This window comes from Pleurodeles waltl, chromosome 1_2 (genome assembly GCF_031143425.1).
Source record: "Pleurodeles waltl isolate 20211129_DDA chromosome 1_2, aPleWal1.hap1.20221129, whole genome shotgun sequence".
Taxonomy (NCBI): domain Eukaryota; kingdom Metazoa; phylum Chordata; class Amphibia; order Caudata; family Salamandridae; genus Pleurodeles; species Pleurodeles waltl.
This window is the reverse complement of record NC_090437.1, coordinates 335,438,534-335,455,580: the sequence shown is the minus strand read 5'-3', so window position 1 is coordinate 335,455,580 and position 17,047 is coordinate 335,438,534. Positions and strand designations below refer to the sequence as shown.

Sequence of the window (17,047 nt, the reverse complement as noted above, 5' to 3'; positions counted from 1 at the left end):
GGTTAGGGATGCAGTTTCAATGCCTGTGTGTACCGTTATTTTTCTATTTTTTATGTAAGATTCGAGCCCTAATTCATTTTTATGTTGTCCATATTATTACCTGTAATGGTTTAACACAGATTTTCCTTTATTCATCTTTTTAATATTGACATGCATCAAATATGTTTTACTAAATTACACTTCAGAATAAATTGTTCTTAAAGTTGCAGAATAGTTTATCAAAACCAAAATTCAAGTTTTATTTATTGTGTACATTTCATTTTGAAAGCAAAATATTGCCAACCTTGCTTTCATGCTTTAATGTGTATTTTGTTTATAACTAAGGAGCATTATTAATAGCCTCAATTGTTAAAATTTTGCAAGCATGTGTACACATTTTTATGCTGCAACCATCGCAAGTAATGCAAGCTGAGCTCACTACATTTCCTTGGAGCGCTTGTGCTGATAATAAAGGATTTAGTATTAATGAATCCTGTATATATACATTTGAATGACTTGCCTTTAGTGAAAGACAGTCCTTTTTCACAGATCTGTGATGTGCTGTAAACTGGAAGCTAAAGGGTTTGTGCTTCAAGGGCTTGAGTCATTTGACAAAATAAACAGGAAAACATGTTGCCTGCTAACCCACTATGTCCTACCTGCTGGTTGATAGAAATTGGACCTTCCTGACTTACCTTGACAATGTTATGGCAGGACTATAATTTTGGATGTGGTCTTGTGACATGCATCTCTGCCAAAGATTGAAAGGGGGTGTGTGAGATGGTTTCATACTTTTATATCAAGGTTTCAATACCATAAATATTGTTCACAAGATTTTGGCTACATTAAAAATTTTATTTTTATGCTTTCTCAGGATCCTTTGGAAAAGAGGCATAACCCTCTTCCTGTGTCTGTGCCCTATTTAAGCCCTCTAGTATTGCATAAGGAACTTGAATCTCTTCTGGAGAACGAGGGTGATCATGTGATACATTCATCTACTTTCATCAATCAGCATCCAATCATTTTCTGGAACCTTGTGTGGTACTTCAGGCGCCTGGACTTGCCCAGCAACCTCCCGGGACTAATCCTGACCTCAGAACATTGCAATGGAGGGGTGCAGGTATGTATTCACTTGAGCGTATGTTGTTTGCCTTTAAAATAGTGCATCTGACTTCTGTTGTACAGGGTTAAGTTTACTTCATTTTATTAATTGAAGTCCTTGTTCATGGAGGGTCACTTTTAAATTGGTGAAACTATTTTTTTGTGATGCAGTCATTTTCATTTACTTATGTAATTCTTAGTGTTCCCTAAATATTTTATGATTACTACCCCATGGGAAGAAAATATCAGTGTGTTGGAATGGTCTAGTAAGACATGAATCAGAACAAAGAAATGTATGTCTTTTTCTTTAGTTGATGTATGGTTGAAAAAACTGTGTTCTATAAAGGTTCGAACGAGAAGAATTCAAAAAATTATAAAGTTTGAAGCAGTTTATTCAACTGTGCTTTATATTAATTTGGGGCAATCCATGTTTTTCTCCATTATTGAGTAATTCTCTTATTGCAAAATATTGGTCATCGGCCAGCCTGTATTGCAGATGTAAATCCACTGATCTGAAACCTTTGAAATGATTCTAAGGTTGATGGTGTTTTCTATGTGCTGTTAAAGCTACAGTACAAGCAGACAAGACTTTTGAAATTACATGCTACACATTAGCAAAATGACTGTAACATTTCAGTTGAATGATTCCTAACCTTTATACTTTTGGTAATTAAAGTGTTTGTTTATTTAACAATTGAAGTTAATTTTGCATTGACAGTACATTTCTAGCGCTACCAGACACATTGGGCTAGTTTCAAGCTTAGTCCATAGCTCTAAACCTAAAGCTGAAGCACTAAACTGATTTTTTTTCTCGGATTCTGAACCCATTCAAATACCCAACAATGTTTATTATGACAAAAATAGCGGCAAATTCGTTCATCTTCTTTGGGCACCGATAGTGCCCACTACTTAGGCCTGTGCAGTGACAGTGGTTTTGATGCCTCTCATGAGGTGGAACTGGATTATTCATCCACAGAGCAAGTTGCCTCATTCATTCATTGCTGCCCTATGCAAGGAAGCGAAGGTTCTTGAATTATCACTGCTAATGGAGAAGAACAAAACATACCTCCGCACAGAAACCCAGCAATTTGCACCTGCCAGTGTAGAGCAGTTGCTCCCCTTTGAATTGTTAATGGATTGATTTTGGTCACCTGGAGCAAAGCAGCTTCTGCACCTTTGTTGAAACACCAGCTTATCCTCTGCCATCGTCCAGCTTCTGGGAACTCCGTTTTTGATGGCTCATGTCTTTTTAGAGAGTCTTGTTGTTCAGGCTTTCTCTTCCTCAAAACAGATCTTTGACTTTTGTGATGAAGATGAAACTTAATAGATCACCCACTCAGGCCTAAATATGGTGGATGTGGTGGTGCTCAATGAGCTCCATGAAAGCCATCCACAGTAATGCTTGGTTTAATTCCACCATTTTTGGGGTGAAATATAAACCTACCTAATGGACATAGCTTTTGATGAAGCGCCACGCACCTTTGGTGAGAAGACAGGCTTGACTCTGGAGTGCTTCAAACAAGATCTGGCTATGGCTCAGTCCATGGGGCTCCTCTGCTCACCAGTTTCACCAACATTACCTTATGTTTGGAGGATAATGCCGTGGACTACCTTTTCGTTATTCATGGCCTTCACAGGCCATGCAGCAGCCTAATTATTTCTTTCACACCTCAAGATGATATGGTCACTTCAAAGGCTGTTCCTTCTCCTTCTCTTTCCCTTTATCTTCCATAAATCTGCTGTTACTTTGCTATAACTCGTTTATTATGGAGACAGTGCAACCCATAGGGGAGATGGTATCTTCATTTATCACACTTGTAGTCCATCAGACAAGCTTTCACCTGCCCCTTCCACGACTGGTCTAATCTAATTTCTCCGTCTCCCTCTCACCTCAAATGATCAGCCCAGATTCTGCAGCAGAATGTTCTCGCACTGCTGAACAAAGGGGTCTTGAAATAGATTGGAAGTTCAAGATTCTGCCTCGTGTGTAGGCCCTTTTGGCTTCTTCTGCATTATTAAAGGTTTTTCCTGTCTTGGATATCTGTTGTGTTGGAATATAGCCTCCGCTGCATACCTTCACCAGGCATTATTGCCATGATTCCACAGGTCACAGGGTTGCCATTCTGCTAGATCTATATTGCCTTATTTCCTGGTTTGACCGTCTTCTCTAACCCACCACCTGAAGGGTACTACTTGGGTATTGATCCAAGAGGTGAGGAATCTACAGGTAGAATTATCCATCAGGTGCCCATGTGGGTTAGGCCTTTATTTTACTTGCAAGTTTTCTGTATAATGTCTTGTCTTCTGCATTTCAAACTTTGTTTCAGGTTCTGGTTGGAAATAGTACTACTTCAGTATGGTAAGGTGGGAAATTCATCTCAATTGGCGTGTGGACTGGCCTTGTGGTGCAGGGCCTTTAAAGTGTCGAGTAGGTTGTTGTAAAACAGGTATCCAGGGTTGCTGGGATACCAAAGAGAGTGTGGCTACAAAAACAATATGTACGAGCAGAATTTCTAGTGTGATTATGAAGTTCTTCCCTTTTTTTGCTGAAGTGCAAATGCTAACTGTTTTTGGATGTTAAAAGAAAAGGGTGTATTGGGCGTTATATAACTCCCATCTTTGAACAAATGTGGGTAGCTGAGGTATTAGAATCTCTCCCCCCTTGCCCTTTGGTCAAGGTGAGGTGAACGTTGCTAGCATAAGGCCCACACACTTCATTAGTACCCTTGGGTCATCCACCCCTAACGTGGACAAGACAAGGGGATTTTGTGTTGAAGGGCCCCTTGCACTTGGGCAGTATAGTAAAGGCGGTTGAATGAAACAATTCACTGCATTTAGGCAATACCCAGGAGTGGGTATTTTCGCCCTACACCCCCACCTTTGGGCTAAGAAATGGAGATATAAGTGGCATGCCCTGCCAAACCCCTTCATTGGGTGGTGGAGGCAGATTCATTGACCATTTCCAAACCGTATCGCCATTGAGCAAGGCATGGGGTATTGTGTGTAAAAGCAATCTTTTGCTCTGGAGCAAGGAAGAAGTTACTTATTATTAAGACCCCCACACCTCTGGGCAAGGTGATACGGGTTTGTGGGCAAAAGCCTACTCCTCTATGGAATTTAGGTAAGGCTGTGGAGGAAATTAAATAAACCCCTCTTCTCCCTCCATCCTCAGGCAAGATGAAGAGCATTTCATCAGACACCCACCGCATAGCCTTAGCCTGCCTAACAGGCAGAACCGAGGGCTGGCAAGTGGATATAGCAGCATAAAGCTCCCCCCCAACCCCCACCCCCACCCCAACCGGGTGCTCTTTATGTTATTCATATTTATTATTTTTTTGCCTCCCAACTTTACAATTTTATTACATTAGTGTTTCATAAAGCATGCCCTCAGCATTATTCGGTTGAGTGTTTATACAGTGTTGCTCATGGTCAAAATGCCCTTTTCCCTTATTCACAATTTATCACTAGTGCATGAACATACATACTTTGACGTCTCTCTGGGCTCTCATATTTTGGTTAATTTCTCCAAAACGGATTTCCACCAATCTAAAAAAAGGCACCAAATAATGGGAAAGCTGGCATGCAAAAAAAGTGGTGAACATTCATTTAGCGGTTTTGGATTTAGCAGAAACATATCCTGTGGGAAATCCCATTTTATGTGAACCAGATCGCAAGTTTTGCCCCAGCCCCCACTTTATATTTATGTAACTGTGTGAGAGATCTTCACCACGTTTGGCATTGCCACTGAACTTAATTTCCCCAAAGTTATTAAACATGCAAAAAATAGATTTCTGTTAAAGTGAAATATCATCCAGAGGTGCGTGCGGTACGTTATGTTGTGCAGACACAGTGAGTTTGGAAGTAGCTGGAACAGAAGAGTGGTGCCTCACTTTGTCTGCATAATAATCACAGAATACAAATTTGCAAAAAGCAAATGAGATATGTATTTGAGTCTTGTATTTAGAATGCACAGATAATCCTTTTTTTTATAATCTCTCACTCAAGCTTCCACAGACCTCCCTCTCCCAAGACAGCAAGTTGGTTTATGTTCAGTTGCTGTGGGACAACATCAATATCCACCAACAACCTGGCGAGCCTCTGTATGCATGCTGGAGGAACCTTAGTAAGTATATAAGGAACTGTGTTTTTATTCCACACTGCATACACACAGTTAGTGTCACAATAAGATATATTAGGGTTCCTAACTTAATCTTGTGCTTGGATAAAATAAATGCACATAACAATCCACATAGCACTGAATATTTTGTTTATTCCTTTTCTTAATATTATATGCCCTATTCCATACTTATGCTACCCATATCTATGTAAGAACATTTCAGGAATTTAAAATGTTACAGCACACAAATGAAAACAAGCTCGATTCCCTTCTTTCCAAGCTTATGATAGTTTGCAACTCTATTGGCATTTATTGTTAGACGGGTGATGAGATTGTAACTTTGTCTGGGCATTAACACAGCATGGGCCATTAAGAAATTAAATTGCCACTGTCTTGACACACTTCCTTTAGTTTTATTCACTGCACTATGTCACTTGTTTTAGACTTGCCCACCATGTTGTGACACAGTTTCACCCCGGGGGGGGGGGGGATGTCGTTTGGGAGAAGAGTGCTTTTTTTACTGTCTGCATTATTATCATGGATGCATCATGTTACATCACTTAATAAACCGTATTGTAGGGTAGGCAGTCTTACTAATTAAGAGCTAACCACCTCTTGTGGTATAAACTGTTAGGGGTAAATGATATGCCGGAGGCAATGAAATGATGATTATAATGTTTGGTTGGATGCATAGTGACCGATAATTTGTTGTTTTCTAACAGAGAACTGTTTAGTCCTGCCTGTGATAACATATGCTTTTTATCAAGGGCCTCTATGCAGATATTCCATACCATATTGGTTTCTATACCACCCTACATAAAAATGGGCTAGTGAATAACCTTACCCAGCAACGTGCCACTGAGTGACCACACCCAACAATAGGCTGCTAATTGACCTCACGCAGCAGTGGGTCTTGGGTCATCCAGCTGCTTCATACATTGGGTTGCCGTCATCATACATCTGTTCATTCACCTTAGTTCCTAGCTATTGCCAGGACAGCTGTCTTTTAAATGACAAGCAGTGTCTCGCTTAGCAATTGTCAGCCCCACAATAATTTGTATTCTGAAACACTGCACCATCTCTAAATCTTTTAAAACAATTGCATAGTTTTCTAATCAATAATTTTACTGCAGATGTCACACTGACATTATCACTGATGTTATCAAAGATGTCACGATTGCTGTAATTTGTGGGTTAACTACCAGTGCATGGCGAGGGGGCGAGTTATAGTAACCTTCGGGCGCGAGTTATAAGCTCATAAAAATACTTGAAATAACTCTCACAGGTGTATTTCTACAGTTTTGTAAGTTTAAAATGTCAGCCTAACTATAACGTCCAGAAAGCTTTGTTTGTTTCAGTGAATTTCTTTGTTTTTTAAATATTCTGTTTCCTAATTATAACATCCCTGTAACCTTTGTTTTTTTTCAGTGAATTTCTATGTTTTTTAAACATATAGTAATTTTCATTACTATACGTTAATCCAACCACCGCAGCAGCAGTTGGCCACAGGGTGTGGCCTGTGGCCAACTCCCTATAAGCACCCAACTTTGCACCATGCACGACCTTTGCCAATGCGCAGCAGAGGTTGTCCACAAGGTCTGGCCTGCGGCCAACCCCCCAACCCTATTCTGCAGACAGCCGTATGGCCGTGTGCGGCAGGAGTTGACCGCAGCCTGTCTCTCTGGGTGAAAATAGGTGTAACAGAGTGCTATACAACACTCCACATAAGTGTCCACTTATGACTGTAGGATTTGAAACACATTTATATAAAAAATTAAAGAAAAAACATTGAAATTAAATGAAAAAAAACAAAGGTTAAAGTATAGTTAGGAAAACTTTTTTCCCCTGTACAAATTAAGTTTAAACTACACAAATTTTGTGTAGTTTAATCCTAGTTTTTATATAGGGAAAATTGTTTTTCCTAAGTATAACTAAGATTTAACCTTTGTTTTTTTATTCAATAATATATAAATACATATATATATATATATATATATATATATATATATATATACATACATACATACTCACATATACCAAAAGTTAAAGTGTTGTAATAGGTGGAAATTACAGTTTAACACAATGTTTTGAACAAAAAAACATTGAAATTCAACAGTAATTATTATTTCAGGTAACTATTACTGGCGCCCCTTGCCATACAGAGTGTCGTTGTCAATGATGACAGTTCAGCTGTCATCAGCAATGTTATCAGTGATGTCACAGAACACGTTATGAGTGTTGTAATTTATGATGTCGGTCCTAAGGAGGGCATGGCAAGCGATTGTTATATTTACTTGAAATAACTATAAAAGTTCAATTTCAGAGTCATTTTTAGTTTAAAATGTTGCGATTAAACTGACATTAACATTTTCACCCAACTATAACGTCATTTTAACCTGTGTTTTTTCAGTGAATAGCTAGGTTGGTTTTCTTTTTGGTAAAGTGATATATTATTACTATATGTAATGCCAAACCCTCCTCCCCTGGGCAGGTCCTTGGGCTGTGCACAATGGTGGGTTGGTGGAAGGCAGCTAGTGTGTCAGCGTGCATGGCCAAAGACCACATAGCCAACTGTCGATTCACGGGAACTCACCACAGACACACTGGGCCAGCCCTTTTTTAATATCATTTTTTTTACCAACAAGTGTCTCGCAAGAGGAGCGGAGCCCCCCGCACTCCTGTGGGACTCCTGCGGGAGTCCAGGGGCCTCGCTAGCTCCTGTGGAATTGTGAACAGCCCCCAAAAAAATATTTTTTACATGTGGGCCCCCACATAGTAAAGGGGTAAGGGTTTTTTTTTTTTTACTTATACTTTGTTTTTTTATTTTTATTTTCAGGACGCAGGGCAGCTGCAAATTTTCTCTTCATGCTGTGGCCTAATTTGAGCCTGGGGTTGTCAGTGGGAGCCATCGGCACTCATTTTTGGGGACCGGCACTTATGTTCTGCATCATGACATTTACCAAGTGCAAGAGAGGGAAATCAAACAAAGCAGAAGGGTCGAGAAAGTGAAAGACAGAAAAACAATCAGAAATTGAAAACGCAGGAACATAAATGAGATAAAAGGGCAGACTTTGTATTCAGCATACCAAACTTTAATTTAACTGGCTGCTGGCTTCTGAGAATAGCTTTGTGCACTGTCATGCTTACTTTTACAAATCAAGCACCTGTTGCGACCAGCCAATCGGAGCCTTTTGCTCCTGGGGGAGCAAGCTGGCCAGTGGGATAAAAGACCCCTCTACCAGTGGCAACATATAGGCCCCGGCAGACCCTGCGGTACTGTGTTACTCTGAGCTCCAGGGCAAACCACCCCCACCCGCCTCCATTAGCACAGTATCTTGGCCCGAGTCCTCCTGAGCAAGTAATCGGGGGGGGGGAGGGTGCTCCAAGTACTTTGCAGGGACCCCTTCAAGTTGTGTTAGGCCACTGCCCTCTGCCAATCAGATCGTTTTATTACTTGAAATTGTGTGATCATGGGGAATGTTGCAAGCCTCCCACAAACACAGTCATCCAGATATACAAAGTTTTTGAAACATATTTTCTCAAAAACTACTGAGCAGATTAACACCAAATCACAAAAAGCACTTTTTCTGGACCAAGATCTAACTTTCTGCTAAATTTGGTGTAATTCCGTTTAACTGTTTTCACTGTATCACTGTTCAATTTGAAAAGGGGCATTTATTCTCGGCCCCCGCTTATCTCTTCAGGAACGAGCTGAGGTGGCTGAACTTTTTTTTTGTTTTTTTTAAACTGACGCCAAAGTTGTTATTAGCAAACCAAAAAATGCTCTTCCTATCGTAACTAGGTCCTAAACATAACTACAGAGTGATGACTATCACTTTGTAATATATATATATATATATATATATATATATATATATATATATATAAACAAATAAAGGTTCCGCTCTCAGCCGGCTACATCCACCAAACGAGGCTGGTGCAAACAAACGGTTGTGGCAACCGTTATAAATGAAAATAAGATTTCTGCCACTTCATTTAAAAGCAGAAAAAGAAAGCCGCACCCAACGTGACTACTTCTCAAGCACAAGGCTTTATTTGAAATGACAATTCAAAAAGCAATCTGATTCACAAAAAAGTATATACTCCTAAGATGGCAACGCGTTTAAAAACTGAAGTGTCTTCGTCATGGCCAAATTGAAAAAAACCTATGCACTTTCCCCTCTGACCTTATATACCCCATGTTGATAAACATAAAGAAAATACTGCCATAAACAGGATAATTGCCAATACACAATAAGGGGCAATAAATTAAACGATCAGAATAAATTAAAATAAAACTAAAGAAAACAATTTAGAACATTTGGTGTATTCCTTAAATATTATTTCCAGCATCACTACCACTCATAATGAATCATATCATATAATCCAAACAAAATCCTCAAATAACAAAGTCGATTGCACTTTATAATGTCATAAAAAAGAAAAAACATTTCATCTATATTCATATCAGTTATATGTAGATAAGTTTACCAAACCATGTTCCATTATTAATATGGCATAACTGCATTGCACTGTGTGTGTGTGTGTGTGTGTGTGTGTGTGTGTGTGTGTGTGTGTGTGTGTGTGTGTGTACATATATGTGTGTGTCTATATATAATATGTTCGGTGGCATGTGTAGCTGCAAATACACATGCTGTGCATTATACTTCTGCCATCTAGTGTTGGGCTCTGAGTGTTACAAGTTGTTTTTCTTCGAAGAAGTGTTTTTGAGTCACAGGATCGAGTGGGGACTCCTCTTCAGTTCTATTGCGCATGGGCATCGACTCCATGTTAGATTGTTTTCTTTCCGCCGTCGGGTTCGGACGTGTTTCCTTTCGCTCCGAAAGTTCGATTCAGAAAACTTTGAAAATGCTTTATTTTAGTCGGTATTGTATTGACCTTGTTTACATCTTCCATCGACACATCAGTACCGTCGGAGAAGACAACTCTACTCGCCCTTTGGGGTGCGCATGCCCAACACGGGCCTAGTCGGGCCAACTGCGTGGAAGCCTCATGGATCGGACTCCATTCCGGTTCTGTCCTTGGTGCCACGTGAAATATCCTTATACAGACCAACATCTCGTCTGTAATCTTTGCTTTTCCCCAGATCATCGGGAAGAAAATTGTGAGGCCTGCCGATCCTTCCGCTCCAAAAAGACTCTTCGAGACAGGAGGGCACGAAGACTCGAGATGGCATCCAGAAGCTCCGAACATCTCGACGTGAAGGAGGAAGAAAGTCATGCAAACAGCAGTTTCCGTTTGAGATTCCGACTCTGAACAGGAATCCAAGGAGGACAGACCGGTCATGGAGGGACTACATGTGAGTACGTCTGCCCCTGTACCATCACAAAGACCTAAGCATAAGGCCTTGGGTACGCCACTGCCGGAAGGCCATGGCTCGGCCCGAAAAAAGACATTCGGTGACCAAACGGCCAGTTAGGCACCGAAAAAGGCCACTCCTCCGAAACCATCGGAGGCAATAAAAAGCTCTGTGTCCGACTCGAGCAAACACCCTTTTTCGGAGTCGAAAATTCGGAAATCCCTTTCCGAGCCGAGATCATCCACTGCACCATCTTTTTCGATACCGAAAAAGTCGGCTTCGGAGCCGAAAAGAGCAGGTTACACAGAGGAACATGGACTTTCAAAGAAACTAAAAGAAAGCCACAAAACCTCTGAAGAGGAGTCTCAAGTACTGCCAATACTTGAAGTAATGGACGAAAGGCAAGCCAGGTTTCATATCCACAAAGAAACAGGCAGAATCTTAACAGTACCTCCTCTAAAACCTAAAAAAAAGCTAGCCTTTCAGGAGGAATTGGACACTATGCAGCCACCAGCTAAAGTGTCAAAGCCAAAGGAAAAACTACCACTCCTCAATTCTCTCCTCCTCATTCTCCTCCTCACTCTCCACACCTGCATGTCTCTCCTCCACCAGTCCTACACCAGTGCAGTCACCATCACACTCTTTTGACTCACAACAGGACAACGTAGATCCATGGGATCTTTATGATCCAGATCCCATTACTAGCAATGACCCAGACAGCTATCCCTCTAAGACTTCACCACCTGATGATAGCACTGTGTATAATCAGGGTTTAGCTAGGGCTGCAGCATACCATGGGGTCACCATGCACACTGAACCATTAAAAGAGGATTTTTTGTTTAATACCCTCTCCTCCACACATTCAAAATATCAGTGCCTCCCCATGCTCCCAGACATGTCAAAACACGCCGATCAAATATTTAACGAGCCAGTTAAAGCACGCATAATTACGCCCAGGATAGAGAAGAAGTACAAACCACCTCCCTCTGAACCTGAGTACATAACACAACAAGTTCCTCCAGATTCAGTAGTAGACAGCGCTGCCAGAAAAGGGCAAACTCCCAGTCATCAGGAGATGCACCCCCACCAGATAAAGAAAGCAGAAAGTTTGACGCAGCAGGGAAGAGAGTTGCATCCCAAGCAGCGAATCAGTGGAGGATAGCTAACTCACAAGCACTGTTAGCTAGATACGACAGGACCCATTGGGATGAGATGCAAGACATAATTCAGCATCTCCCCAAAGAACATCAGAAGAGGGCACAGCAAAAATAGTAGAGGAAGGGCAAGCCATCACGAATAATCAAATTCGATCTGCCCTGGACGCAGCAGGTACAGCTGCCAGGAGTGTCAGCACTGCAGTAACAATAAGAAGGCATGCATGGCTCAGGTCCTCAGGGTTTGTATGGAAATGCCTCCTTGGCATGGTTACCCCCTGGTACCAAGGGCCCTGATGCCAGGGATGGTCTCTAAGGGCTGCAGCATGTATTATGCCACCCTGGGGACCCCTCACTCAACACATGCACACTGCCTCACAGCTTGTGTGTGCTGGTGGGGAGAAAATGACTAAGTCGACATGGCACTCCCCTCAGAGTGCCATGCCAACCTCACACTGCCTGTGGCATAGGTAAGTCACCCCTCTAGCAGGCCTTACAGCCCTAAGGAAGGGTGCACTATACCACAGGTGAGGGCATATGCGCATGAGCACTATGCCCCTACAGTGTCTAAGCAAAACCTTAGACATTGTAAGTGCAGAGTAGCCATAAGAGTATATGGTCTGGGAGTTTGTCAAACACGAACTCCACAGTTCCATAATGGCTACACTGAAATCTGGGAAGTTTGGTATCAAACATCTCAGCACAATAAATGCACACTGATGCCAGTGTGGAATTTATTGTAAGAGGCACCCAGAGGACATCTTAGAGATGCCCCCTGAATACCAATCCGACTTCTAGTGTTAGGCTGACCAGTATCTGCCAGCCTGCCACAACCAGACGAGCTGCTGGCCACATGGGGAGAGTGGTGTTGTCACTCTGTGGCCAGGAACAAAGAATGTACTGGGCAGAGGTGCTTCTCACCTCCCCCTTCAGAAACTGTAACACCTGGCGGTGAGCCTCAAAGGCTCACCGCTTTTGTTACAGCGCCCCAGGGCATCCCAGCTAGTGGAGATGCCCGCCCCTCCGGCCACTGCCCCCACTTTTGGCAGTAAGGCTGGAGGAGATACTGAGAAAAACAAGGAGGAGTCACCCACCAGTCAGGACAGCCCCTAAGGTGTCCTGTGCTGAGGTGACCCCTGCCTTTAGAAATCCTCCATCTTAAGTTTGGAGGATTCCCCCAATAGGATTAGTGATGTGCCCCCTTCCCCTCAGGGAGGAAGCATAAAGAAGGTGTTGCCACACTCCAGGACAGTAGCCATTGGCTAGAGCCCTCCCAGACCTAAACACACCCCTAAATTTAGTATTTAGGGGCACCCAAGAACCCAGGAAATCAGATTCCTGCAACCTGAACTAAAGAAGAAGGACTGCTGACCTACAAGCCTGCAGAGACGACGAAAGACGACCACTGCTTTGGCCCCAGCCCTACCGGCCTGTCTCCTGACTCGAAAACCTGCAACCAGCGATGCATCCAGCAGGGACCAGCGACCTCTGAAGCTTCCGAGGACTGCCCTGACCCCCAGGGCCAAGAAGCTCCCGTGAGCAGCGGCTCTGCTCAACAATCTGCAACAAACTTTCAACTTTTCTACATCTTTAAAGACTTCACTCTTCCCGCCGGAAGCGTGAGACTTCAAACTCTGCACCCGACGCCTCCGGCTCAAGATCCAGAGAACAGACACCACAGGGAGGATTCCCTGGCGACTGTGACCCTGTGAGTAGCCCGAGACGACCCCCCTGGAACCCCACAGCGACGCATGCAGAGAGAATCCAGAGGCTCCACCTGACCGCGACTGCCTGTAACAAGGGACCCGACGCCTGGACCAAGCACTCCACCCGCAGCCCCCAGGACCAGAAGGAACCGGACCTCAGTGCAGAAGTGACCCCCAGGCGACCCTCTGGCTAGCCCAGGTGGTGGCTGGCCCGAGAAGCCCCCCCCGCCCCCTGTGCCTGCCTGCACCGCTACAGTGACCCCCGGGTCCTTCCATTGATTTCTATCACAAACCCAACGCCTGCTTTGCACACTGCACCCCAGCCGCCCCTGTGCCGGTAAGGGTGTGTTTTGTGTGCCTACTTGTGTGTGTTCCAGCTAGTGGAGATGCCCGCCCCTCCGGCCACTGCCTCCACTTTTGGCAGTAAGGCTGGAGGAGATACTGAGAAAAACAAGGAGGAGTCACCCACCAGTCAGGACAGCCCCTAAGGTGTCCTGTGCTGAGGTGACCCCTGCCTTTAGAAATCCTCCATCTTAAGTTTGGAGGATTCCCCCAATAGGATTAGTGATGTGCCCCCTTCCCCTCAGGGAGGAAGCATAAAGAAGGTGTTGCCACACTCCAGGACAGTAGCCATTGGCTAGAGCCCTCCCAGACCTAAACACACCCCTAAATTTAGTATTTAGGGGCACCCAAGAACCCAGGAAATCAGATTCCTGCAACCTGAACTAAAGAAGAAGGACTGCTGACCTACAAGCCTGCAGAGGCGACGAAAGACGACCACTGCTTTGGCCCCAGCCCTACCGGCCTGTCTCCTGACTCGAAAACCTGCAACCAGCGATGCATCCAGCAGGGACCAGCGACCTCTGAAGCTTCCGAGGACTGCCCTGACCCCCAGGGCCAAGAAGCTCCCGTGAGCAGCGGCTCTGCTCAACAATCTGCAACAAACTTTCAACTTTTCTACATCTTTAAAGACTTCACTCTTCCCGCCGGAAGCGTGAGACTTCAAACTCTGCACCCGACGCCTCCGGCTCAAGATCCAGAGAACAGACACCACAGGGAGGATTCCCTGGCGACTGTGACCCTGTGAGTAGCCCGAGACGACCCCCCTGGAACCCCACAGCGACGCATGCAGAGAGAATCCAGAGGCTCCACCTGACCGCGACTGCCTGTAACAAGGGACCCGACGCCTGGACCAAGCACTCCACCCGCAGCCCCCAGGACCAGAAGGAACCGGACCTCAGTGCAGAAGTGACCCCCAGGCGACCCTCTGGCTAGCCCAGGTGGTGGCTGGCCCGAGAAGCCCCCCCCGCCCCCTGTGCCTGCCTGCACCGCTACAGTGACCCCCGGGTCCTTCCATTGATTTCTATCACAAACCCAACGCCTGCTTTGCACACTGCACCCCAGCCGCCCCTGTGCCGGTAAGGGTGTGTTTTGTGTGCCTACTTGTGTGTGTCCCAGCTAGTGGAGATGCCCGCCCCTCCGGCCACTGCCTCCACTTTTGGCAGTAAGGCTGGAGGAGATACTGAGAAAAACAAGGAGGAGTCACCCACCAGTCAGGACAGCCCCTAAGGTGTCCTGTGCTGAGGTGACCCCTGCCTTTAGAAATCCTCCATCTTAAGTTTGGAGGATTCCCCCAATAGGATTAGTGATGTGCCCCCTTCCCCTCAGGGAGGAAGCATAAAGAAGGTGTTGCCACACTCCAGGACAGTAGCCATTGGCTAGAGCCCTCCCAGACCTAAACACACCCCTAAATTTTGTATTTAGGGGCACCCAAGAACCCAGGAAATCAGATTCCTGCAACCTGAACTAAAGAAGAAGGACTGCTGACCTACAAGCCTGCAGAGACGACGAAAGACGACCACTGCTTTGGCCCCAGCCCTACCGGCCTGTCTCCTGACTCGAAAACCTGCAACCAGCGATGCATCCAGCAGGGACCAGCGACCTCTGAAGCTTCCGAGGACTGCCCTGACCCCCAGGGCCAAGAAGCTCCCGTGAGCAGCGGCTCTGCTCAACAATCTGCAACAAACTTTCAACTTTTCTACATCTTTAAAGACTTCACTCTTCCCGCCGGAAGCGTGAGACTTCAAACTCTGCACCCGACGCCTCCGGCTCAAGATCCAGAGAACAGACACCACAGGGAGGATTCCCTGGCGACTGTGACCCTGTGAGTAGCCCGAGACGACCCCCCTGGAACCCCACAGCGACGCATGCAGAGAGAATCCAGAGGCTCCACCTGACCGCGACTGCCTGTAACAAGGGACCCGACGCCTGGACCAAGCACTCCACCCGCAGCCCCCAGGACCAGAAGGAACCGGACCTCAGTGCAGAAGTGACCCCCAGGCGACCCTCTGGCTAGCCCAGGTGGTGGCTGGCCCGAGAAGCCCCCCCCCCCCCCCCCCCCCTGTGCCTGCCTGCACCGCTACAGTGACCCCCGGGTCCTTCCATTGATTTCTATCACAAACCCGACGCCTGCTTTGCACACTGCACCCCAGCCGCCCCTGTGCCGGTAAGGGTGTGTTTTGTGTGCCTACTTGTGTGTGTCGTCGTCCCCCCCCCCCCCCTCCCCCCCCCCCCCCCCCCCCCCCAGTGCTCTACAAAAACCCCTGGTCTGCCCACCCGAGGATGCGGGTACTTACCTGCTGGCAGACCGGGACCGGAGCACCCCTGTTCTCATAGATGCCTATGTGTTTTGGGCACCTCTTTGACCTCTGCACCTGACCGGCCCTTAGCTGCTGGTGTGGTAACTTTGGGGTTGCCTTGAACCCCCAACGGTGGGCTGCCTATGCCCAGGAACTGAGACTTGTAAGTGTTTTACTTACCTCACAATCTAACCATTACTTACCTCCCCCAGGAACAGTGTCTACTTTTAAAATAGCTTCTTGCCATTTTAACCAAAACTGTATATGATATTGCTTTAATTCAAAGTTCCTAACTTACCTGTGTGGAGTACCTTGCATTTTATTTATTTACTTCAAATCTTGAACTTGTGTTTCTAAAAATAAATTAAGAAAAGATAGTTTTCTTTATAAAAAATATTGGCCTGGAGTTAAGTATTTGAGTGTGTGTTCCTCATTTATTGCCTGTGTGTGTACAACAAATGCTTAACACTACCCTCTGATACGCCTACTGCTCAACCACACTACCACAAATTAAAGCATTAGAATTATCTAATTTTGCCACTACCTTACCTCTAAGGAGAACCCTTGGACTCTGTGCACACTATCTCTTACTTTATGATAGTATATACAGAGCCAACTTCCTACAGGGTTTAAACCCGAAATACAGCAAGCGGTGTTAAATATGCCATTCAATAAAATAAAATAAACTTTTTGGCCTAGAAGTTGACACAGCCATTGAGAAATTGCGCATAGATTCAGACACCGCAAAAGCAATGGGTGCACTATACACCACAGCATACAGGGGATCCTTTCGGAAACCTCAGTTTAGAGGTAGATTTAAGAACACAAACAGCAGAGGCATCCACATCGCAGGCAAAACCAACCTACCAACCACAATACCAATGAGGTGGTTTTAGGGGCACACATAGGGGGCAGTATCCCAGAAATAGAGGGAAGTTTCAAACCTCTAAACCAAACTCCACAGCACCCTAAGCAGTGACTTGGCTCATCCCCTTCCACTCCACACCTCTCCTGTGGGGGGGAAGACTGCA

At 45.0% G+C, this 17,047-nt stretch overlaps 1 protein-coding gene across 2 annotated transcripts in view; it reads left to right on the top strand.

Moving 5' to 3' along the window:
- DENND4C (DENN domain containing 4C) overlaps positions 1-17,047 on the top strand; it is a 1,359,979-nt gene that overhangs the window by 1,276,627 nt on the left and 66,305 nt on the right. For both annotated transcript variants that reach the window (XM_069239287.1, XM_069239298.1), the window contains exons 30-31: positions 854-1,099; positions 5,086-5,203. In XM_069239287.1, the coding sequence (XP_069095388.1) occupies positions 854-1,099; positions 5,086-5,203 (364 nt within the window). The remainder of the gene's footprint in view (positions 1-853; positions 1,100-5,085; positions 5,204-17,047) is intronic.